This window comes from Larus michahellis, chromosome 1 (genome assembly GCF_964199755.1).
Source record: "Larus michahellis chromosome 1, bLarMic1.1, whole genome shotgun sequence".
Classification (NCBI taxonomy): domain Eukaryota; kingdom Metazoa; phylum Chordata; class Aves; order Charadriiformes; family Laridae; genus Larus; species Larus michahellis.
The window spans coordinates 50,410,614-50,432,700 of record NC_133896.1 but is presented as its reverse complement, the minus strand read 5'-3'; the positions used below and the strand labels follow the sequence as shown (position 1 = coordinate 50,432,700).

Below are 22,087 nucleotides of genomic sequence, written 5' to 3'. Positions count from 1 at the left end.
GCTCTAACTTCTACAGAGCCCTGTTCCCCAATCAGACTGCTAATCAGTTACTCTCTCTCTTATACCACTGACTTTCCACAGCCACTTGGTCAGCTCTGAAGGGAAGAGGAAGAACTCTCTAGGAAAAAGTGCTGGTGAATAGCAAAAACTTGTCTGGGAACTCTCCGATTTTATTTCCCTGTGGCATCTCCCTTTTTCCCTCTACTCAGCAAGTATTCCTAGCACCCAGTCTTGCCTTTCCTCCACATACCTCTATCAAATAATCCCAAAGAACATTTGTACTTCATCATATGACCCCATCTCTCATGAGCTCCTCTGGTATTCTTCATATGTGTAAAAATTCTTGTGTTAATACGTGCCTGTGCTCAGCCACCTCAGTCTTCCTTGACACTCTGAGCTCTCTCATGTAAAGCCTTACCCTCACTCCGATATACAACAGCTAGTAAAGAATACGATTTTCTCCTACATTAATCTTTATTGGAAGAAGTCAGGGTTGTGCCTTTTGGCTTGAGTGTAGGAACCGAGTTGTGTCCTCTGAGTCACTGCATTGGAAAGCAAGTCATTTGGACCACTAGAATATCACCATCTTCAAGTATCAACAGCTGGACACGTTTTGTGGCTGTTGATACAGGCCGAGCTAATGCATTTCCTGATTAAGTTTTAGTAACCGGTTCTTGTAGTAATACTTGCTCAAACATATTTTCAAGTTAACTGTGCTCAGATTAGGGGAAGGTGGTGCTAATAAGGAGAGCAGACTATTTGTGGCTTGTGTGGAGTGGTAGGGGGAAAGGAGGATAGCACAGAAGCGATGTTCTTGGGGATGACTTTAATTAAACTTCTGTGGTGGAGTTGCCTGTGAGAATAGAGAAACTAGATGGAGCCGCTCCACCATGGATTCTTCTGACATTCTTCTGAAACAGTGCATTTCACTCACAGAACTGTCCACTGGACATCCAGAGGACCAAACTGCCTTGCTCTGAACCTCCCGGTAATACCAACTTCCTAAACAAGAAAGTTGGTTGGCAAGAGACTTAGGAGCAGCCAACTCTGCCGCTTTGGTCCTGCAGGCTTATGGTGCTCTGCAGACCTGCAGCCTGATCCCTTCCAAGAAGCTGTTCCTGAGGTCTCCAAGCTCCTTTGTGACGACTTCAATTCTTCTTCATCTTAGAGTTTCACGAGGGAGCAAACCAAATAGCCACATACTTTAGCTAAGGAAGGCTAGCTGAGGAACAATTCTAAAATGAGGGGTTTTGTTTCACCCTGTAACCAGTCGAATTTTGCCATTGGGAAATGGAAGATGAAGGTAGAGTTACTGCTGGAGACAACCACAACAGCTCCCACAAAGCAATAGGTGTTTTCTAAAAGTGCCAGTAAAGGTATTATTCTGGGGTTTTTGAGTGTTTTACTGTTTGTTAGAGGCAGATACTTGAATGTTTTTTGAAAATTGTGTACATTTTTTTAGTAACATTACACTTTAGTTCCAGGCTATGCATTTACCTTTTCACCTTTTAGAGCCATTGAAACCAAGTGACAGAATTTTTTTCATTGTGCTTTTGAGAAATAATACGGATTATAGGACTGGCTAAAAAATCCATTAGCAAAAGCATTAGAGATTGCATTGCTTAGACTAGAGGGAGAGAAACTATGGTTAGAGACTGGACTTGAGTATTATGGGACACTGAATTCTGGCGATTTGTGGATTGGACTTTGCTTCTGGAACTTCGCAATTTTAGAAAGATGGGGCAGGAAGTGATAACATTTTCAAAATCTACATAGTTTGGTCTTGCTTGTTAGTCTCTTTTCTGTTGGATTTTTTTCTTTGTTTAATTAAGAAAATGAATTGTAATTAATGTTGCAAATGTATGTTCCACAGTTGTGAACCATTGCCGAATAAATTTATGTGACTTTCCATACTAAGAATAGAGGGAATGGCAGTGGAGTAGACAAACATCATAAAAATAATTCTTCTAAGGTAAAATGTGAATGCTAAATTACTCTGTAGATCAGCTGATTTTTGCACTTTCTGAGAATAGATGAACTTAGGTTTTTCAAGTTCAGTTGTACCACTGAATAAAGGTCTTTGAAGAAAAACTGAAGTGTGTAGGACTCGGTGAGACTGTTGTGTGCTATCAAAGTCAAGGGACATTGCATGTCATCCTTAGAGACATCGGGAAATGGGTTTGTTTATCTTTGAAAAACATGTTCTTGGTTTTTACACTCTGAATCTGTATTAGAAAAGAAGCAACTAACTCATGTGTTCAGACTTGAGAGGGGTTTTTTTTTAGGCCTGAAAAAGAGTTCTGTCAGTAATTTACTGCCATTGACTTGGACCACAGGAGAAAAACAGGGCAACATTAAATGTGTTTAGCAAGATTTTTTGAGGGAGTGAGGTTCAGTGTACTAACTTCTGGGGCACAAAAGCAACATCTAAAAGAGTCTTAAATTTTAAAAACTGGGAATTAAAAATTTCTTATGTGTTCTTATGAGTTTTCTAAGTTACTTGAGTGAAGAGACGCTGTCTCCCAAAGATGCCCCAGTAAATTCTTAGGAAGACGCTATACTTGCACTTGTATTTGACTGTAACATTCACACCAAGTTCAGGGAGAATTTTCAACACTGCAGTAGGATTCTTTTTTCATGCTTAGTGACCAAACACATTAATAAAAGCAGTGTACATAGATGTGATGGGACTTGAGCAGTTACAAGCTAATGAAATTCTCAGTGGAGATCTCACTTGACCCAATTAATGGAGAAAAATAGTACAAAGAAAGATCAAAATGTAATTCTCAATTGCTGTAAAATGTTCCTGCTAAGAATGTATTGCCACAAAATCCTCTGTAGGATCAAAGTCACATTAAGAAGTTGACCCCTTCTTCCAGTTTTGCTCCATAATGCCCTATCCTCCACAGTGGTCTCAGTCTAAGAATCATGGTGCCACACGGATCAGTGAAGTGATCCAGATCATTTTAACCCTTGGGAAAAAAAACCCAACCCACTGTTATTTCACTGACAGCAGAGAAAATGCTCATGGAATAATACTCTCAGTCAGTGAAAATTATCTAAGTTATGTGAATCGGGAATAGGCTTAGAAATTGGTTCAAGAGTTGAATCATTTCAATGCTTCAAAAGTTGGCTGACCTAATTTAAACTACATTTCTTTCATATTTTACACTCCATCATCAGTAGTTTATATCAAAATGGTTGCTGTGTATGAAGTTACAGCCAACAAAACAAATTAATTTTGACTGTACATGTTCCTCCCTGGTTTTCTGCCTGCTAATAATGTACAATTACCTGAGCGTATTTTAATATATTTTATAAACTTTCTAAGAGATTTGATTGTGAAAATACAAATAACCTACCACAAGTGTACTGAAGCCTGAGACTTACAACAAAACAGATGCTGTGGTTAGAGGGCAGAACACTGAATCAGCAAGGCTTGTGTTTTGTGTTTGAGCACAAAATCACTTGTGTTCAAATTAAAAAATTTGAATGGGAAACTTAGACCACTAGACTTTACGTTGAAATGGGTATTACATTTCTACACTGTGAACTTGGCTGACAGACCTTTTCCTCAGTCTCATTTTCCTTGCAGGTTTAACACCACCTGCTTAATTTTTCACTTCAGCTCCTGCTTTGTCCCTTCCCAAATCCCCAGTTCCAAGTGTCAGCTCCCACCCAGCAGCTTGGCCTCGGTACTGTCTGACAGCCAGGCTCCACTGATCAGCCAGTGCTGGTCACAGCACTGATGGTGTGTTTACCACCTGCTTTTCCAAGTCCTGCCTGCTCTGGCAAGGTACTGTAGATCTATTTTTGGCTGGCCTGTGTAGCCCTAGCCTTATGAAGGTCAATGAAGTAGTTTCTGCACCTTGCCAGACCAGCCTTGCAGTGACAGCAGTAAAGTACTCACAGTGACCACAGCAGGGCCATCAAAAATATTTCTTCCTGCTGGTGCAGAATCAGGAGAAGGCAGTGGGACAAGGCAGAGAGGTGGATGAGATAAGACATACACATTCCTTAATGGCCTGCCAGAGTCGGGAAAAGCCAGGGAGAGGCAGGACTGTTAAGCCCTTCCCTCACCATAACCCACAGTCTGCATGGGGTGAGACGTCACCTCCCCTATCTCCTAATTTTTGATGTACATAATCCTGGACTCCTCACTGCCAGTCTTCATAACTCTTTTCGCATCACAGATCTTGTGACCTGTGTGAAATAAGGGATAAAAAGTAGACATTTTGATTAAAAAGGGGGTTTGTCCCTATTGTGAAGACCTTTGTCTCTTGCTGATCTTCACATGTGAGCACTAGGCAAATGCTCTTTTTATGGATCTAGACTATGCAGGTCGGAAGCCAAAACCGCTGTGTCTTCATCAGAAAATACCCTTCAGCAACCTTAGCAAAGGCCAGAAGAAGGATCTCACTGCTGGGTGTTTCTGGATAGTTGCTCTGTTACCACAAAGCAAACCATGTGCTAGCTGCACTGGGAGGAGGGTGGTCTGCCAGTCCAGGGAAATTATCATCCCCTCGGCTGCTGAGGTGATATCTGGGATACCAGGGTCCTGTTCAAGCGGGATGTTGAGATCCTGCTCCAGCAGAGGGTTGTTGCAACAGCCAAGGCCATGTGGATTTGTGAAGATGGGGTTTGGGTTCTGCACCTACAGCCTGGTGAAGAGGTGGTCGGGGCGTCTAAATGCAGCCTACAGCTCTTCGCAGGAGAGTTAACAAGGACGATGGAGACATATTCCTCATCGGAACCATATCCCTCATCGGAGCGGGTGACAGAGCAGGAGGGGATGGCTGAAGAGCCGCTTGCGAAGCTGAGGTGGGATCAGCAGCAACGTCCTGGGCTGCTGGGCAGGGCACCACCGGCTAAAGCTCCCTTCTCCCCCGTTCTCCGGGGCAGGCCAGGGAGAGCCACGTCCGGTCCCGCCGGGGCGGTGTTTGGGTAACCACCAAGCAAACGGCGGACGGCGCGACACCACCTCGACCTTGCCGGCCTCCCGCGGGCGCTGGGCGGACGGGGCGGTGCTGCCCCGCCGAGGGGCGGGAGGCGGAGCGGCCGTGGGCCGGTACAGCGGCGACGCCGGGAGCGGGCGGCACCGCCCCAAGATGGCGGAGTACGTGCAGCTGCTGAAGCGGGCCATGAAGCACCTCGGCGGCCACGGCGGCGTCCGCGGCGCCCTGTGGCAGCTGCTGAGGTAACGGGGCGCCCGGCGAGCCCGGAGCAGGCGGCGGGGGACTCCCCGCTCCCCCTTCGCCGCCCCGCGGGGTCACCTTGGCGGGTGGCGGCCGGGCGGCGGGCGCCCTGCCTCTGACGGAGCTGGGGTGGCGGGGGTGAGGGGACGGGGCGGGACGGGAGGGCCGCCGCCACTCACCGCAGCGCCAGGGCGGTGGGCGGGCTGTGCCTGACGGCGGGCGGTACGCGGTGCCGGGCCTGGGCTCAGGAGGAGGCCGCTGGGTGCAGCCCTCCCTGCGCTCCCCCGCGGGCGCTGCGGCTCCCGGCGTCCGGCCTCAGCCCTTCCTCACGGCCCGCTCGTCACGGGCCGTGCCCGCCGCGGTGACACTCCGCTCTGCCGCCTCCGGCGCTTCTGCCGCCCGCCATGGCACTGGCACGACGGCTCTTGACTCTGGACCACCTCAGGTTGGCACTGGCTTGCTTGGACTGACCACTGTGCGGTTCTGAAAGCCATCCTTCGCCTGGGAGCCAGAGAATTAATTCATCTGCCTCACCAGCTGCAATTCTTTAACGCTTCAAAGCGTACATCTGCCGCTCTTTGGCAGCAGGTTGTCACCGTTGACCTTTGCTCAGCTCTGGGTGCTGTCTAGCCCCAGTGGCATTTTTGGCAGAATTAGGCACTGCCTTTATTTCCAGTCATGCCTGGGTACTTGGTCCCCCACGCACAGAACCTCTCACGCGTCCACATTAAACTGTCTCCTGTTGTTTTGGGGTTTTTTTGCCCCGTCTCAACTCTACCTTGAGAAGAGTGTTTTGGGTTGTGACACAGTGCTCTTGAGGCTCCTCCCAAATAGGAGGAGCTGCAGATTTCCTAAGGTACTCTTTTTTTTCATTTAGATCCTTGATGAAATGCAGGGTGAAAGTCTGAATGGTACAAGATCCAAACTCAGCAGTGTCAGTAACTTGTGTTATCTTTGTAGCTGGTCTTGGAAAAGTAATAGAACATTCCTTCAGGACACAGTGAATGTTGCAGGCTTGACCATATAGCCAAAAAGCCTTTTTTAAATTAATAGTGGGAAGGAGCGTGGGATAGGGAGGATTCACAAAGGTGAAGTTCACTGCTGTATATCTTTTACACTAGAATAAATGAGCCAAGCTTTCTGAGCCTTCTTGAAGACTTTTTTTCCCCCAGTCATCATAGTAGCCCTTTCTCTGTTATTTCTTATACTTTAAATTGATCTGTCATGAACAGTAAAACATAACATTTTACACAGCTGCTGATCAGGCCTCATAAGTATTTTCATACAGTGGCTTTAGTACTTGCTTTGTTCCCTGTAGGCAGCTCAGTTCACCTGGGACATCCTAGGATCAGCTTGTCTTTTTCCCCCACATGTCACTTAATTGGCAGCTCATTATTGCCTTGTGACATCCAGATGTTTTCCTTGTGATTACGCACACAATGGTTCAGATCTTATTAGTCTCCCGGTTGCATCACCTTGTGCTATGACCTTCATACCGTTGAATTTCATTCTGGTGGTATCAGTCCAGTCCTGAAGACAGTATGGAACTTCCCATACAATAATGTGACCTTCCTCTGTATGGTAGTATCATAACCTGTCAGACCCCTGTGCTTTTTGGGGGTGGGGTTTCTGTTTTGGTTTTGTTTTAATTAAGTTTAGTTAGAAACCCTGTAAAGTGTTAAATAAGGCTCCTGACATCAACGTTCTTTGTGGAACTTCACTAGTAACCTTCAATCATCTCTCTGTCTCTTCTAGCTGAGCATGCTGTCGCCTTCCTGTCAGTCAATGTGTCACTCCCTTTACAATTATTATCCATTTTAAATTATTTTCTCATTTGTTTTGTTGCAAAATTTTCTATGTTTTTCTGAAGTCAGCTTGACTTTCAGGGGGTCTTAACTTTGTCTTTGTATTCCTCCTAGCTGTGGTGACAGGCAACTTCTGGCTTTTCTGTCTCCACTGTAGAGAGTAGCTCAGAGAGACCTTCCTCTTGAAAAAAATTTTTAGAGGGAAATTTCAAGCTGTTAAGCAGTGTAAGTTAAGACAACATATGATTTCCCCAGCTAGTATTTTACTACTATTTTTATTTCCTGTCATCGCTCCCCAAAGTTGTTTTCTCCACTTTGTTTCCCTTCTGAGGCTGTAGCTATGACACTGGCAGTTCTCAAGAAGAAATGGAGCTGGGGAAATAAAAGCGTAGAAGAAGAGTTTGAGTATTAGGTTTCACCTGAGTACCTCTTCCTAAGCATGAATGTCTTGTCAGGGAGCTTTTGTGAATCAAAGATCACAGGCTGTGTTGACGTCTTTCTACTATGCAGAAAAAGGGAGCAAGGTTAGAGCCAGTGCTCTCCTTTTTCTTTCAGAAGTCCAAAGTTAGGAGAGGTGTGTGCTAGGTGGAGAATCACACCTGATCCTCATAACCATACAAGTGACAAACATAGCTGCTGCTTCCCATCTGCTTTTCAAGCCATTGAATCCTGTGTCCCAGCTCAAGGAACAGACTTGGCGCTTACGGAAAGAGTAATCAAGATGTGTCTTTCTTGCAACAATTGAAATGTTTAAGAAGTAACTACTGGTAACTTGGAAAAGTTATTTACCCAGGTCTTTCTCTGCAAGGGTTTTGTTCTGAATTTCCCTGCTTTTGTCGATGTGCTTCCCAGTAAGGAGGGTGGAACAGGTTTTATGCAGTAGAAGTCAAATTATTAAGAGCCTGTGTACCTGGAAACATCCTCCTTGCTCAAGACTCAGTGAAATCAGCTGGAATGTATCCTCTGTAAGCCATAAATACATCTTAATGTTTGATATCAGTACTCAGGGGACGAAGTCAGGACAAGGGTGTAAGAACCCTTACAAGAAAGGGAGGGGAGGAAGGAAGGGAGAGCAGCAGTGAAGTGTCTCTTCTTTTTCTGAAGTTGGGAGCTCGGGCTTGAATAGCTGATCCAGGGATCTTTGAGCGTTTCTTTGACAGAGGAGAGCTGCATCAGAGAATCTTTCTGCCTGGGACCATGTAGGTTTAAAATAGTACTTGGTGGAGTGTTTATTGCTTTCGTGGACTCTGGGAGAAAAAAAAACCAACAAAAAAACTTTATCTGTCAGTTCCCAACTAAAGAAGCATGCATGTGCACATCTCTTCTGTCACTTGGGACTGAGTTGAGAGTGCGTATAGTACTGTAAACAACTAAAACCTTTGAGAGTAAACTTTTCCTTATGTAATTCTGCCTGGCATAAATGTCAGTAAAAAGGAACGCAAAGATGCGGATCCAGGGGGAAAAGTGCACTTCAGTAATTGTAAGGTTTTATCGTCAGAATGTAAACCGTAGGTTCAGTTTAATTATTGATATGTACAGTAATGTTAAAATATGTTCTGTATGAAGAGTTGAAACTGGTATATACCTTACCTGTGTCAGTCTGAGTCTCCTGAAGTTGCAGGCTAAATGTTTGCATTTTTCACCGTTGTGCAAAAGCTAGAAAGTAACACTTTTATTTAGGGCTTACCATGCATCTCCTCGGCAAGACGCTACAATGGCTTAAAATATTTCTGTCCCTCTTCTGGAGGTTAGTGCCCACATAGATGTGTGAGATCTCTTAAGCTGGTTCAGTACTGACCACTTTCCATGGCAATTCAAGCTGAAATGATAGTAAAAAATAGTTGAGAAGGACGGTAACATATTCAACTAAGTGAATTAACATGTGTCTCTGGGACTCCCTTCCATGGTATTTAAGGATTTGTGTGTGTTAAATTGTGCTATATTGCAGAGTTGCTTTATCTTCCACTATAAAGAGCTTTTAAATAAGTGATAGCCTCCAAAAGCCTTTTTGTATGACTTTTATTATCCTATCAGTGGGCTACACAGTAAAGGCATGCTGACACTAGTTGCAGGAATTGGTGATTAAGTTTTGCAATCCTTAAGCTTGGATATTTTTTGAAAAATAGCTTTACATATAAGTGTTTAAGAGTTTTCATTACAGATTTTTTACCAACCCCTAAGAAACCTCTATCACAACTTCATTCTGAGATGATGTCAATTGAAACCTGTTTTGGGAATTGACAGGGTCAATGATTTGAAGACTGGTACGCTGATAGGAACTGACAAATATGGAAACAAGTACTATGAAGACAGAAGAAACTTCTTTGGTATGTGTGCTAATGTGAACACCTCCTGACTGACTGTCCAACTTCATATAGATTGCGTAGTTTCTGCTGGTGAAATAGAACTTCTTGCCTGCCCAGCTTCCTCACGCTTGACCTGTGTGAGTCTTAGGGAGGGGGCTCATAGAAATGCTTTGACATCTTCTGTCTCTCTACCGCTTCCCTCAATTCATTTGCAAACATACTCAATCTGACGTAATAAATATGGGATAACTTTAAGCCAGTCAGGTGCTTTCTGTGTACGTATACCTGTGCGATGATGTGATTGAGAGACGAATTTAGTCCTTGACCTAAAAATTGGTAGCTTAACAGGTGGAGGGAAAAAGAGAACTGCCTTTAAAACTACCTCACAGCTGTACTTACTTACATGATCACTTCAGGGCAAAGAAACACAGGTTAGCTTAAACTTCTTTAAGTAATGGGATTTTAAGTAATATTTGTAGTGCAGTGAAAAAGGTAGCACATGAAACAATGAAGGTGACATGTAAGTAATTGACATGCTGGTTAGGCCTCTGCCTACTGTAGGTTAACTTGTAGGGTACCTGGGGAAAGCAGTTGCTGGTAAACATTGCGTGGTAGATTTATGTGGCTGAAACTTGGTTTAATCCGAGGTTACTAACGGCAATGTCATTTTGGAAAAGATGATTCCCAATGGGGGAAAAAAATCCCCAAAGATCTTTCTCTGCCTGAAAATTTTGTAAGTTCCGATTTCGTGTTATTTATACAATAGCTAATACTTGCTTTCGCGTGAGAGCGTTAGATTCAGCCATATAAAAATACAGTAACAGTGGAAACGCAGAAGACTTAGAAAAATAAAAGCTGTACTGACTTTGAAATAAGTGCCCATAATGGTAGATACTTCTATTCAAAATACTTTTCCATGTGTTTTTATGAATTTTCTACTTTATATGAAAATTATTTATTTCTTTTAGCTAATACAATATTTCCATTTGTTTATTTAAGGTCGACACAGATGGGTAATCTATACTGATGAGATGAATGGCAAAAATACGTTCTGGGAAGTTGATGGAAGTATGGTGCCTCCTGAATGGTAACCCATTTAGCTTAATAATGTGGACAGATACCAATTATGTAACTGCCTGTATATTTTCTTGTATTACAAAGCAGAAGATTATAAAAAACCCACAACAATTTTATGGTAATTAAGCTTTCTTACATATAGGACGCAGCTGTCCTATATATGACCAGAAGATTTCAAACTTGTTACTTTTAACTTTGCACTGCATTCATAACGTTATATCACTCACCATCCTGACAGTCGCACTCACTGCTTCTTAGAATAAGAGCATTTTGCCAGCAGGATTGAGCAGGTCAAGCCAGTCTTCCAGTTTTCCGTATTAGTTGCGATTTCATCTTAATGGTTTGGCAAAGCCTACAATAGCATTGAGCAGCCAGAGGTGGAAAAAATACTTTTCTTACCTATTCTAGACAAAAACCTAAAGAACCAAAGGCAATGATGGAACAACATTCCTTAATCCACAGCCATTATCAGCATAATTGGTTCAATTAATATACATTGATACGCTACAAGATGATGAACAGCAAAGATCCAGGATGCTCTATATGTTGACTGCTACTTGACTGTATTTTTTTCTTAAGGTTTTATTTTCTGTTCATGCATTTCAGCAATAATTCTGTACTACCTCGAGTTTCAGAAGGGCTGTGGCCACAGCTGTTAGTATTTTTTTTGTCTTCCTAAACAACTCAGGAAAAACACACACCAAATAAAACAACGGTGTATGCCAGCAAAAACAATCTCTACCCGATTCTTGAGGAATATGAATCGCACTTCAGACACAAAGTAATGAAAGGTGATATGAAATAGGAGGTGCTTGGGGATGCCGAACATCGGTGAACACTGGCTTTTATTCTTCCTATGATAGATGATGTGTGCCAAGGCCAAGATATCTAAACTCCTAAATTGTGGCTCTCATTAGAACATTTGAGAAATGTGTGGGTAGACTGTCTAGGTAGTCAGTTTTGTTTCAGATTCTCCCAGCTGTAAAATTATGTTTAATGCAGTTAATGTTTTTTTCTGGCTTCTCCAGTAAGAGCTTAATGGCATTGTTTTTCAGAAGTGACATTAAAATCTCCAAAACTAGCACGTTCCTGCCAGTGCAGGGCTGTTCCTCATTATCTGCAGAGTAACTGTTGTTTGGTTCTAGTTTTTATCTTTTCGCTATTAGGCTGTCCCAGTTTTCAAGATTTTCCTTATTTTGAGGCATGAGTTTTGTTGGGATTTTTTTTTTCTTTGCTCGTGCTTATGTGTTGTTTATTGTGTCCTTACAAACTTTGGCAAAGGGCATCTTCCTGAGTATCAAAGTCACGTTTCTAGGATTAAGTAGCTTGTTTAGATCATATAAAAGAATGAGGTAGAAAAACTTGTTTTCCTATCAATGTGGAAAAAATGGCCCTAGGAGAAACAGTAAATGTTTCATTATTTTCAAGATTGGTCAGTGCAATGGGTCACAAAAGGGTAAACAGTCCTGCGTTCTAAGGTATTTTTGTCAGGAAATGTAGTTGTGCAGTACTAATCTTTTTTTTTTTGTTTTTTTGATTGCTGATAAATTTGTATATCCCATGGCAACCTTAGATATTTATTCTTACGTAGGAAGCCTAGCTTCGTGACACATCTCCTAGCTTTGTGACACATCTAAATCACTGACCTCTACTGATTACAGGTCTGTAATTCTGTACTGATTAGATACCCCTCTGAAAACAGAACTATTTTGACTGGGAATAAATGCTGTCAAAATTGTAAGGCTCTGGGGTTTTGTTTTCATCTGATGGTATACTGCCTTAAATTGTTAATATGGCATAGAGTTCTGAATTGAGACTGTTACTATATTGCACAAGTTGATGTCAGTGTAACACTGGGGTTGTGCAACTATGCAGGAAATTCGTGGGGTTTTTGTACCCAGAAATTTATTGGAAATAAATTAGATTGTGTGAAATTACTTCTTTAACAAAGAGTTTCGTTTGGTCTTGTATCTGTCCTGTCAGTTTAAAAACAAAAACAAGTTAATTTCTTAAAGCAGTAGCCCTCCCTTCCACAGATGTAAAGTTGAGACAAGTTTGTCATCCTTGAGTCAACTAGGAAGTATATAAAGTACCATTGTAACAGCTGAGTTGTGATCTGAATAATTCCTCTAAATGCTGATTTTCGACTCTGGGTTTTAGTTAGTTCAGCTCAGTAGAGCATTTTGCATGTATGTTGTTATACCTTCTGCAGGTGGAAGCAGATTTTACTACATTGTTTATGCTGGTGTTACTTTCAGAAAATATTTTGCAACTGTCATGCCTAAAGATGACACTTTTAGCAAAATCAAGGTTTAAGACCAGGGCTAACCTAGAGATTTCAGATTTTCCTTTTTTTTAATAGTGATGCTAACTAGTTTGTAATGGTTTTGTAGTACTCATAAAAATCCTACTGTATGTATAGTTACACCATTTTCTTGGGAAGTATGGAGGACACTAGCAGATGTGCAGGAAAAACGCTTTCTTCCTTTTTTTTTCCCCTTCAGTGTAAGTCATACTAGAGGTTGTTTTTCTCCTTGTTTCTCGCTGTTGAATACACTGTGCGTCTTAGTGTATGTACTAAAATGCATACATTTTGGGGTCAGTCGTTTGCCTTCAGGATTGTGGAACATGAATGATTTTTGAAATACTATTAGGTGGACCTTGTATTTCATGTGTGATGAATTGGAAAAAAAACATTCTGGTATATTGAAAAGTTCTGAAAACAACTGTCTGGAAAAAATAAAATGCAGATTCATTTAGCTGCCCTTTATCTTCTGTCAGATACTGGAGAAAAGGAAAAAGCAGCAAGAAAAGACATCTCATATATAATAACGTATTGTAGTACCGTTTTTAGGAACTATTGAATATTTTCAGTATTCTAAAATAATTGGTGTAATGTCTTTTGACAACGGATGTACTGAAATCACAGTCTGAAGGAAATCAAGAGAGTTGTTTTGACATGTCTGCTATACAGGGAATTGAGACTGTTGCTTTTTTAAAATGTTGCCATACCAGAATACCTAGGCTTGTAGTTTATTCTGACTTGGTTGTGTTATTTAACCTCTTTGTTACTCTGGGTTTTTTTCTATCTTCAAAACAAAGATGTTGATATCTACTTTGGAGACAAGATAATTAGATTTTTTTAAAAATTCCCTCAATACTTGCATTGTGAGTGATTAGCATTAATCTTCTTGTTATGCTATACAAGGTATCAGGCACTTTTTTTTTTTTCCTCCATGAAGACATCTTTACATCTTTTACACTGTTAGTTATGAAAGCCAAAATACTTGTTTCGTCTCCTGCTGTTCAGAGCATGTTGTTTGCAGGGGCTCAGTGCTTTCATTTTTGAACACACTGATGGGGTGTGCTGTGTGAATATAGAAATGATAAAAGTTAAATCCACTTGTACCAATATCTGTGTGCACTCTATGCAGTGCTTTCAGAGAAGTCTCCATTACAGAATTGCTGTGATTGTTGGGCTGTTGAGCTCATTTCTATTTTACTGTTACGTTAGAAGGCCCAGTATCGTCTTTTGTTCCACGTTCATTTATCTCCCAACCTAAAAATACTACAGTTAGCAAACCCCCTCCAGGAGCCCCAGGTGATAGATACTGTTTTACACAACTGGCATACCCTGCACATTCACGCGTTGCCACAACTTACATACAGTATGTACAGATGCACTCATTACCAGCAAAAACATTTTTCTGTTTGCTCAAAAATAATCAAAAACCAAGCAGGAAGATGATACAGATAAATGACTTGCAGGTTTAATGCTTTATACTTTTGGCTCTGTAGAAAAGCTTTTGAAAGGCTTCAGGGAAGAAAATGTTAGCATTAAGATTAAGAGGAACATGTGACCCCTTGGGAATTCCTGAGCAGCTTGTAAGTATTAGTTAGGATACCAAAAATACTTCAACAGGCAAAGAGTTTTCATAGTAGAAACTGGCTATCTTGAATGTGTACTTTTTGATAATAATGCAGTTCACGTTCTTCCTAGGGCAAGGTGTATAGGGGTTATAACTCTCCATCCGCCCTCCCACCTGCCATGGCAGAAGCATACTTGGATCACAGGCAAGCGTAACCCTGGGTGAAATGTTCTAGGCAGGTTCTAGTAAGGAAGTGTACTTCAAATAGTGTTAGCTTTTTCCCCCCCTTAATCAAAGGCTGCATAGAGAAATGAAATGTTAGGGTTGTAAAAGGTAGATAGATGAATCAGATAGCTCCGTGCTGCTTTTTTTCATTAATGTTGTTACCAGCTGCAAGTTATCTGCACTCCTAAGTTTGGCAACATAGCAAGTTGTGTTGTCTTATGTCACGATCGCAAGAGGAAAAGGAGGAGTGAAATCATGTGGCTGAGTGTAGAGACAGAGGGCAGGACCCTGCTCCTCTGGTACCTGCAGCCTCTTACTTTATGGTGTGCAGGAGGAGAGCAATGGGCAGTGCTGCAGGATGATCGAGGTGTTATGGGGATGACAGGTTGAGTCAGTCCACGTTATCGTAGTGCTGAGAAAGAAGTGTGCCATCCTGAGAAGTAGAATTACTGCCTGCAGTCATGGAAAGTGACTCTTGCTTTCTGCTTATTACCAGGAAGACTTACATAAGGTATAGCACTCCTGTCTGGTACCATGCTCTTAAAAAAAAAAAAACAACAAAACAAAACCAAACACACACACATAGACCAGTGGAAGAAGCCTAGAGAAGAGCATCAAGAATAATCAGACCTCTGAGGACAGTTGGAAAGAATTGGGGTTGCTTAAAAAGGAGAGGAAATGACCATGGATATAATGTTGAAGCATTTAATCTCTTGCAGAAGGGAAAGGCATAGTCCATCTGCCACGGACAGATGGGTAGAATAGGAAGCAGTAGGTTTGAATTACAGAGGAAGTGATACAGATTGGACGTTACTATCCTTACCACTAAAAAATTCTACTCATCTTCACTGGCATAACTTGGTTTGGGAAGATGAGCAAGCCAGCTACTCCATAACAAATTAAGGAGGCATCTTGCTGGGAGTGACATGGGTGTAGCTGATACTTCCGTAGGTCTAAAGCATATGCAATGTCTAAATCCCTTCCAGACTTGTATTTCTAGCTGCTTTGGCCCTCACAATTACGGGTTTGTTGGTTATTGCCACTGAAACAAGGTCAGGGGAGAGGACTGAGTATCGTACTGTCCTTAATCTGTTTGGGATCAGAGGAGAGAGTAGCATTTTTCCCCCCTCTACGTCTCCTATGTCACTCTTGATTTTCAGGTTATGTTTGCATCTTATGCAAAAGTTCCCTATGTGTCTGCTTATTTCTGCCATAGGCTCCTATTTGCTATTCAGGATACTCTTGTAGCTGAAATTTTGAAGAGCGCGGGTTTGCATTTGGAGGATTCTGGGAGGCTCAGCTTGAGCCCACTGAGGGGCTGACGACTTGGAGCCCAATTTTCCAGTTTCAGCAGGGTTATGTTGTGGAGTAAGACTTCCTTTTGAGGGTATACAAAGTCCATGCAAGTCAAGGCCTGATATCCTAGATGCTAGGTGTTCGTCTCTTGCATCATCTTCAAAGGCTTTCATGGCTGTTCAAACACTGTTTGTTTACCATTTGTCTGGTTTAATGTAATTTGGTTTGTGTTTTGGCCAAATACTTTGCAAAAACAAATTGGCAACTGAGGTTTATGTATATAAGCTAGTTAAAAGTCATTTTCTCTTTCAGTATGTTATGCCTCGTGGGGAAAGAGGAGCTGTAATTTGATAATAGTATCCTCCTTTTGCAGGGGCACTTCATTTTGCCAGAACTGTCCTACGTATGTGTAACGTCTGTCCTGTACTTCAATATTTATTTCCTTATGGTGCAAATCTGACATCTTTGGAAGGAGCTTCATGAGTGCTGACTTCATACAATGAAATATTTCAAATTTAACTTCAGTTTAGTAATCTACATCCTCTTTGTTAGTTGATCTGACAGCTGAAAGAGGGAGGAATGTAGCATCTCAGACTTAAAGCGCCAACATACTAAAACATGTAAAGAAATGTGTTGTTCTCCTGTAAAACTGCTGCTTTTCAAGTCTGCCACCAAGGAAAACAAAACAGAAAAAATGAACAGAAAAGGAAGGGTGTGGGTGTAAAATTCATGTCTTTTCAGTAGCTTCACAATAAATTTGTGGGTATTATAACTAGATTAAATGCTAGTATTGCGTTTTCAGGTAAATGGCATGCTGTCTTGTTACTATGCAGTGCTATCGTATCATACCGTGCATGAGAAATCAAAGTTACTTCCCATGTGTAAACAAATAAACACATGGGTTTTGTCCCTTTTTCCTTCTCTTCTCATTCTTCTCTGCCCTTTGACTGTAACGCACATCTTCACTTCTTGTTTGTTTTATTGCTGCATGGTTAACTTGTTGAAAAAAGTGGATGCTAACAAGTTGGCAAACATCCTGAACTTGCATAGACGGTTCCTGAACCTTGCAGATGCACATATGGTAGTAGCTACAGAGTTTGTGTAGCATCGGTTCTTGTTTGACAGCTTGTACATCATATAATTGGCTCCTGTCCCACGTAGCTTCAGTTGGAAATATCTTTGCTTTTAAATATTTGTCTAAGACTCGGGAGAAAATTCTACATAGTCTTGAGATCATTTGAAGATGCTTTGAGGTGCCTTTCATCTGTTTACCCAAGGAAAAGTCCGGAGGCTTTGCTGTCCTCAGTCTGCTTGGTGTAGTGACTCTGCTGTGTGATTCAGGAAGCTGCTTCAGCCTCTTCAGAGCTTCTGCTATCCTCCTTATTTTCTTTGCTCTGTGTAAATTGTCTGCTGCTTTGTAGGTTTTAAGTCATTAATTGCTTTTCAATCCTGTTTTTCCATGCATGGATTTATAGGCAGAGTTTGTATAGAAATCTGGCCATCTGCAAGACGTCAAATCTCTTTATTCATGCTGTTCAATCTAGTGCATGAAAAGCTTTTTTTCAGCATCTGGGAGTAGAGTCTATGAGACATCAGGGCTTCAAAGGACTCTTTGAGGGAGAGTGTTAAGGGAAAAGTCTTCCCAAAATAAAGTTTTCAGTTTTTACATATTGTGCTTAAGTGGAGAACGGGAGCTTTTGTTTGAGAGAACAGACTCTTTGCAAATAGAAATGCTTTTATAAGTCACATATTGGGCTTCTAAGGGGAAATCTGTTGTGACCGGACTTAAGCCCTGAAACTCTTAAATAATAAAAGTGTACTTAACAGTGGATGGAGTTCTAAACAAACTTTTGAAATCACTTCAGGTATTTTGGTACCTGTGACTGTACTGATGTGTCTCATAGCTGAACAATTTTATTTCTACCTTCCAGGGAGAAAATGAGATTTAGTGATTGGTTTTGCTGATCTAGTTAAATTGGAGCCCGATTTCATATTGATGTTATAGAACTTCAGACAGTCCTGAAAGCAAATATATTAATTACTTCAAAATACTGTATTTTAAAAGACTTCACAGATTTAGTCTTAGAAAAGCTGCAAAACAGTAGTTTAAGTGACAGAATGAAACTATTCTGTTTTCTGTCTTCCGAGTTAAATGAGTAAGTCAATATCAGTGATATTTTTTCCGATATTTCAAGCAGTGAGGGTACAACATCTGTGCGCTTGTAACCAAAGAGGTGCCACACATCATGCAAGCTTGAAATCTGGTTGATTATAACTGAGCTTTAATAGAGTTTTTGTGCTGTACCTGCTCCAGCCTGTCTTTCAGGGCCTTTGTAACTACGTTTCTGTCTGAGGAAACAATTTTTTTGTTTGTCCTGTTAGTGTGCATAACTCTGGGGGGAACGGGAGGATGGTGAGGCACGGTGATAGGTACAAAAACAGGGGTTTGTTTGCAGGTTCCCTATCCATTATTACCAGAAGCGTCACTAGGTGAAGGGGTGTGTGTGTTTTAAGTTCCCTCTGTAGGTTATGGTAAGCGGGTTTGACAAACTGGGGCTGCTCTGGGGTGATACTACAAAGCATTTTGAAACACAGTACTTCAGCCAGTATTGGCAGAATGCATACGGGCCCATGGACTGTTCTTTTCCCCTTCCTCCAATGCCACAAACTGTGTTTCTTTGTGCTAGCAGCAGAGGGCCGGCTTGTTGGGTATGAGCATGTGATCCCACCTCTGTCAAGTTAGCTGTTCTACAGCGTTTCTGCCAACTTTGATGCTAGCTGTCATAGGACCTGTGATATCTCAGGTAGTATGAAGCCCACTAGTAGTACACAGAATTCTTCTAACGGGCGTGAACTGGGGGAGTGAGTTCTCGTGTAATGTGGCCAGGGCGTTTTCTGAAATAATAACCTGGTAATACCAGGTTTAAAATCAAGCAGGGCCTGATCTTGTATCTCCAGACCACAACGTGATTAGTAGTGCCGTGAGGCCACTTTCTTCCAGACAGAAATCATTACCCAAAATCTTCTTTTTTTAATAGAAGTAGTGGGAAATGTATACTTCGAATTAGACCAGATTTACAAAGGAGAGTGAGGGAAGGAAGAGAGGGATCTCCCTCCCATCCGTGTTGCATTGGATCACTTCATCTGAACGTGTCTATAGCTTTCAAACTCCAAAGTGGGTGGTTTTTCCCATAGGAGACCATTTGTCTCTGAATGAGCTTTTTCTTCTTACTTTTAAAGGATCTTATGGTTCCATTTGGTTTGTTATTCAAGCCAGTTTCCTGGCAGTTCTTAGTCCTACAACGTGTGGCTTTCATTTGGGGTTTTTGTTTGGTTTTTTTTCTGGTAAAAAATGAACATATGGCTGACATGTTTTTTTTTAAAGTGAGATTTTTATACTAAAGTTATATCCAAAGTTGTGAGGTCTTTTCTTTTTCTGAAATAAATGTCTAGAAGCTATTTGACTGAAAAAATAATCAGCCTTCTGGAGAGCTCTTCAGATTTAGAATATACTTGTCAGTCTATTTCTCACTACTTTTATCGTGGTTTTGTTTTGCTCTATCAATGAAGTGTGCCAGATTTGTTGCTAAAGGCTGAAAGATGCAATTTTTAGGCTTTCTAATAACAACAGGAATAGAAGACTTCTTATTTTTAGGTCAAGTTTTTGGCAAAAGCTGATTAGCAGAAGCCTCTCTAATTCTACCTCAGTAAAAAATACATAAGCTTGCAAAAAAAGCCATAACCTCCCTTCTGTCGTAACTGTGCATACAATATGAAGTACATGTAAACTGGCAGATAATTAAAATGTTATTCAGGTTTGAAAGTTCCTTTGGGCACTGAAATAGAAAAGGGATGCAATCAATTCAGTTGATCCCTGCTGTAGTGTTTCTGTAAATTGGTGTGGAAAATACTTTGCTTGATCGTTAATGTTGTTTGCACAGGGGAGAATTGACATTTAGTTCATAGGTAAAGGATAATCACTATAATCACTTGGTAATTACCCCATTACTGATTGGTATTAATCATTTTATTGTGCAGTCAGTAAACATTTACGTGGTTGTTTTACGTGAACCTGCATCATTTATCCATATACCAAGTGGGGATGGGATGAATGCGTTGGAGATGGTATTGGAATTGTGCGGCGTAGTCTTCTGGTAATTAAAAACAAAACAAAACCCCCAAACACAAAAAAAAACAACCCCAGACAACAGAACAAAACCTTGTGGTTTTGTCATTTGTAGCGCGTGCTTTGACCTGTCTGGCTGGTTAAGGCCATACAAACGTGTAACAGTGAAATACTCTCTGCCCAAATAGTAAGTGTACGAAGGAACAGGAAATTCAGACTCAGGTGTGCTTTCAGTTCCTTGGAAGCAGAGCTGTTATTTATCACTTACGTTTGTGTAACTACATTAAATCAGTATCCTGTAGTCTCATTCAAAGTCATACTGGATTAAAATAATTTTTTCCCCCTGCTCTCAAAATAAATACTTAAGTGTCTCTCCAGGGGAGAACCCTTGGGAGTCAGGAGGAAGGCTTGTTATAGATCATGTAATGTTCCTTAATAACAATGTGTCTTTTTTTCCTCTTAAGGCATCGCTGGCTTCACTCAATGACGGATGACCCTCCAACTACTCATCCACCAGTTGCTCGTAAGTTTATCTGGGAGAACCATAAATTCAATCTGAGTGGCACTCCCGGACAGTACGTTCCTTACTCTACTACTCGCAAGAAGATACAAGAGTGGGTCCCACCTACAACAGCTAGCAAATAACAACAACAACAAATGTGACTTGCCTCAGCTTTGGCTGTCAGTGTAAATTGTATTTTCACTGGTTTTGTTCAAAATAAAAGCCTCCTGTAACAGCTGTAGTTCAGTTTATTGAATTGGGGGGGAAAACAAGTGAGAAAACATTGGGAAGAGGTAGTGGACAGATTACATGACAAGTCTTAATCTCATCAAGGTACTGGGCTTTTTCTCATATTGTCAGTGGCTCTTGTCTTCACATAAGCAGCTCTCAAACTCTTTTTAGCATGATAACTGTTCCTGTGACAGCCACTTCTCACATTCGTACCGTTCAAGAGAATACAAATGTAAATTTGAAATACAGGATTCTCATTTTTAACGTTATCCTATTATAGTCTCTGCATGGCATTTAATGTGCTATTCACCTACTATTTTAGGAAGCCATCTCTTTAAATATTTATAAGTTGGAATAATAAGGCCAATCAAGGATTTCTATTCATAAACTCTTTGTGCAGGAGTATGCATGCATTGCTGTGTTAGTGTGGTATGATACATAATATCATATATTATATATATATAATATCAATAATATTCGAGTTGGACTAGATGACCTTTAAAGGTCCCTTCCAACCCAAACTGTTCTATGATAATACAAAACCTGTAAGGCTACAGTAATCAAATGACATCTCCTGCCCCTAAGGGAACTCAGCCAGAAGCAGAGTGACCCCTGTCACAAGAATCTTTTTTTGTTACTTCTGTGTTACTGAGATGCATTAGACGATGTTCTCACAAGAGTTTGGGATGGGCTGTTTGCCCTGTTGTGACCAGACTTTGAAGGTCTTTGGAAGCTTGAGAATGCACACTTTTTTGGGAAGTAGAGAAGTAAAATGTGCCAGAACCCATTCTCAAAAATGTGAAGTTTGCAAGTTCACATTTGAAAGAGAGTTGGTTGGGGCTGTGGCTTTTTTTTGTCTTGCAGTTGGTTGATTCTTATTCCAGCCTGACAACATTTTTTAGCAGAGCTGCTCCACAAGGCTTCCTCTATCTGATGACCTAATCTGTAGATAACTGATGGTGGTGGGATGCCCACCCAGCCCCTCACTCTCTCCATCACCTCAACTGGATGGGGGAGAAAATAGAAAGCGCATGGGTTGAGATCAGACGGGGAGACTAATTGCCAGTTACCATCATGGGCGAAAGGGACTTGACTTTAATTTATTGCCAATTAAAATAGATTTGCAAGGTGAGAAACAAAGGCCCAAAAAAAAGTTAAACACCACCTTCCCTCCCCCCTGGTTCTTCCCAGTCTCAACACCTTCATTCCCGACTCCTCTACCTCCCCCCACAGCGGTGCTGGAGAATGGGGTTTGTGGTCAATCCAGAACTCCTCTCTGCTGCTCCCTCCCCACGCCTCGCTCCAGCGTGGGTCCTCTCCATGGGCTGCAGTCCTTCGAGATAAACCTGCTCCAGCATGGGCTTTCCACGGGCTGCGGTTCCCATCGGGAAATACCTGTCTGCTCTGGAGTGGGCTCTTCCTGGGGCTGTGGGGGGATCTCTGCTCTGGGGGCTG

General features: G+C 41.6%; 1 protein-coding gene across 1 annotated transcript; it reads left to right on the top strand.

Annotated features, from left to right (window-relative positions):
• The first annotated feature begins 5,019 nt into the window (after positions 1 to 5,019).
• NDUFA12 (NADH:ubiquinone oxidoreductase subunit A12) lies at positions 5,020 to 20,636 on the top strand. Its single transcript, XM_074575216.1, has 4 exons — positions 5,020 to 5,197; positions 9,245 to 9,327; positions 10,306 to 10,393; positions 20,364 to 20,636. Exons 1-4 carry the CDS (start codon positions 5,109 to 5,111, stop codon positions 20,542 to 20,544), a joined length of 441 nt encoding a protein of 146 aa, XP_074431317.1. The 5' UTR covers positions 5,020 to 5,108; the 3' UTR covers positions 20,545 to 20,636.
• Positions 20,637 to 22,087: the final 1,451 nt, after the last annotated feature.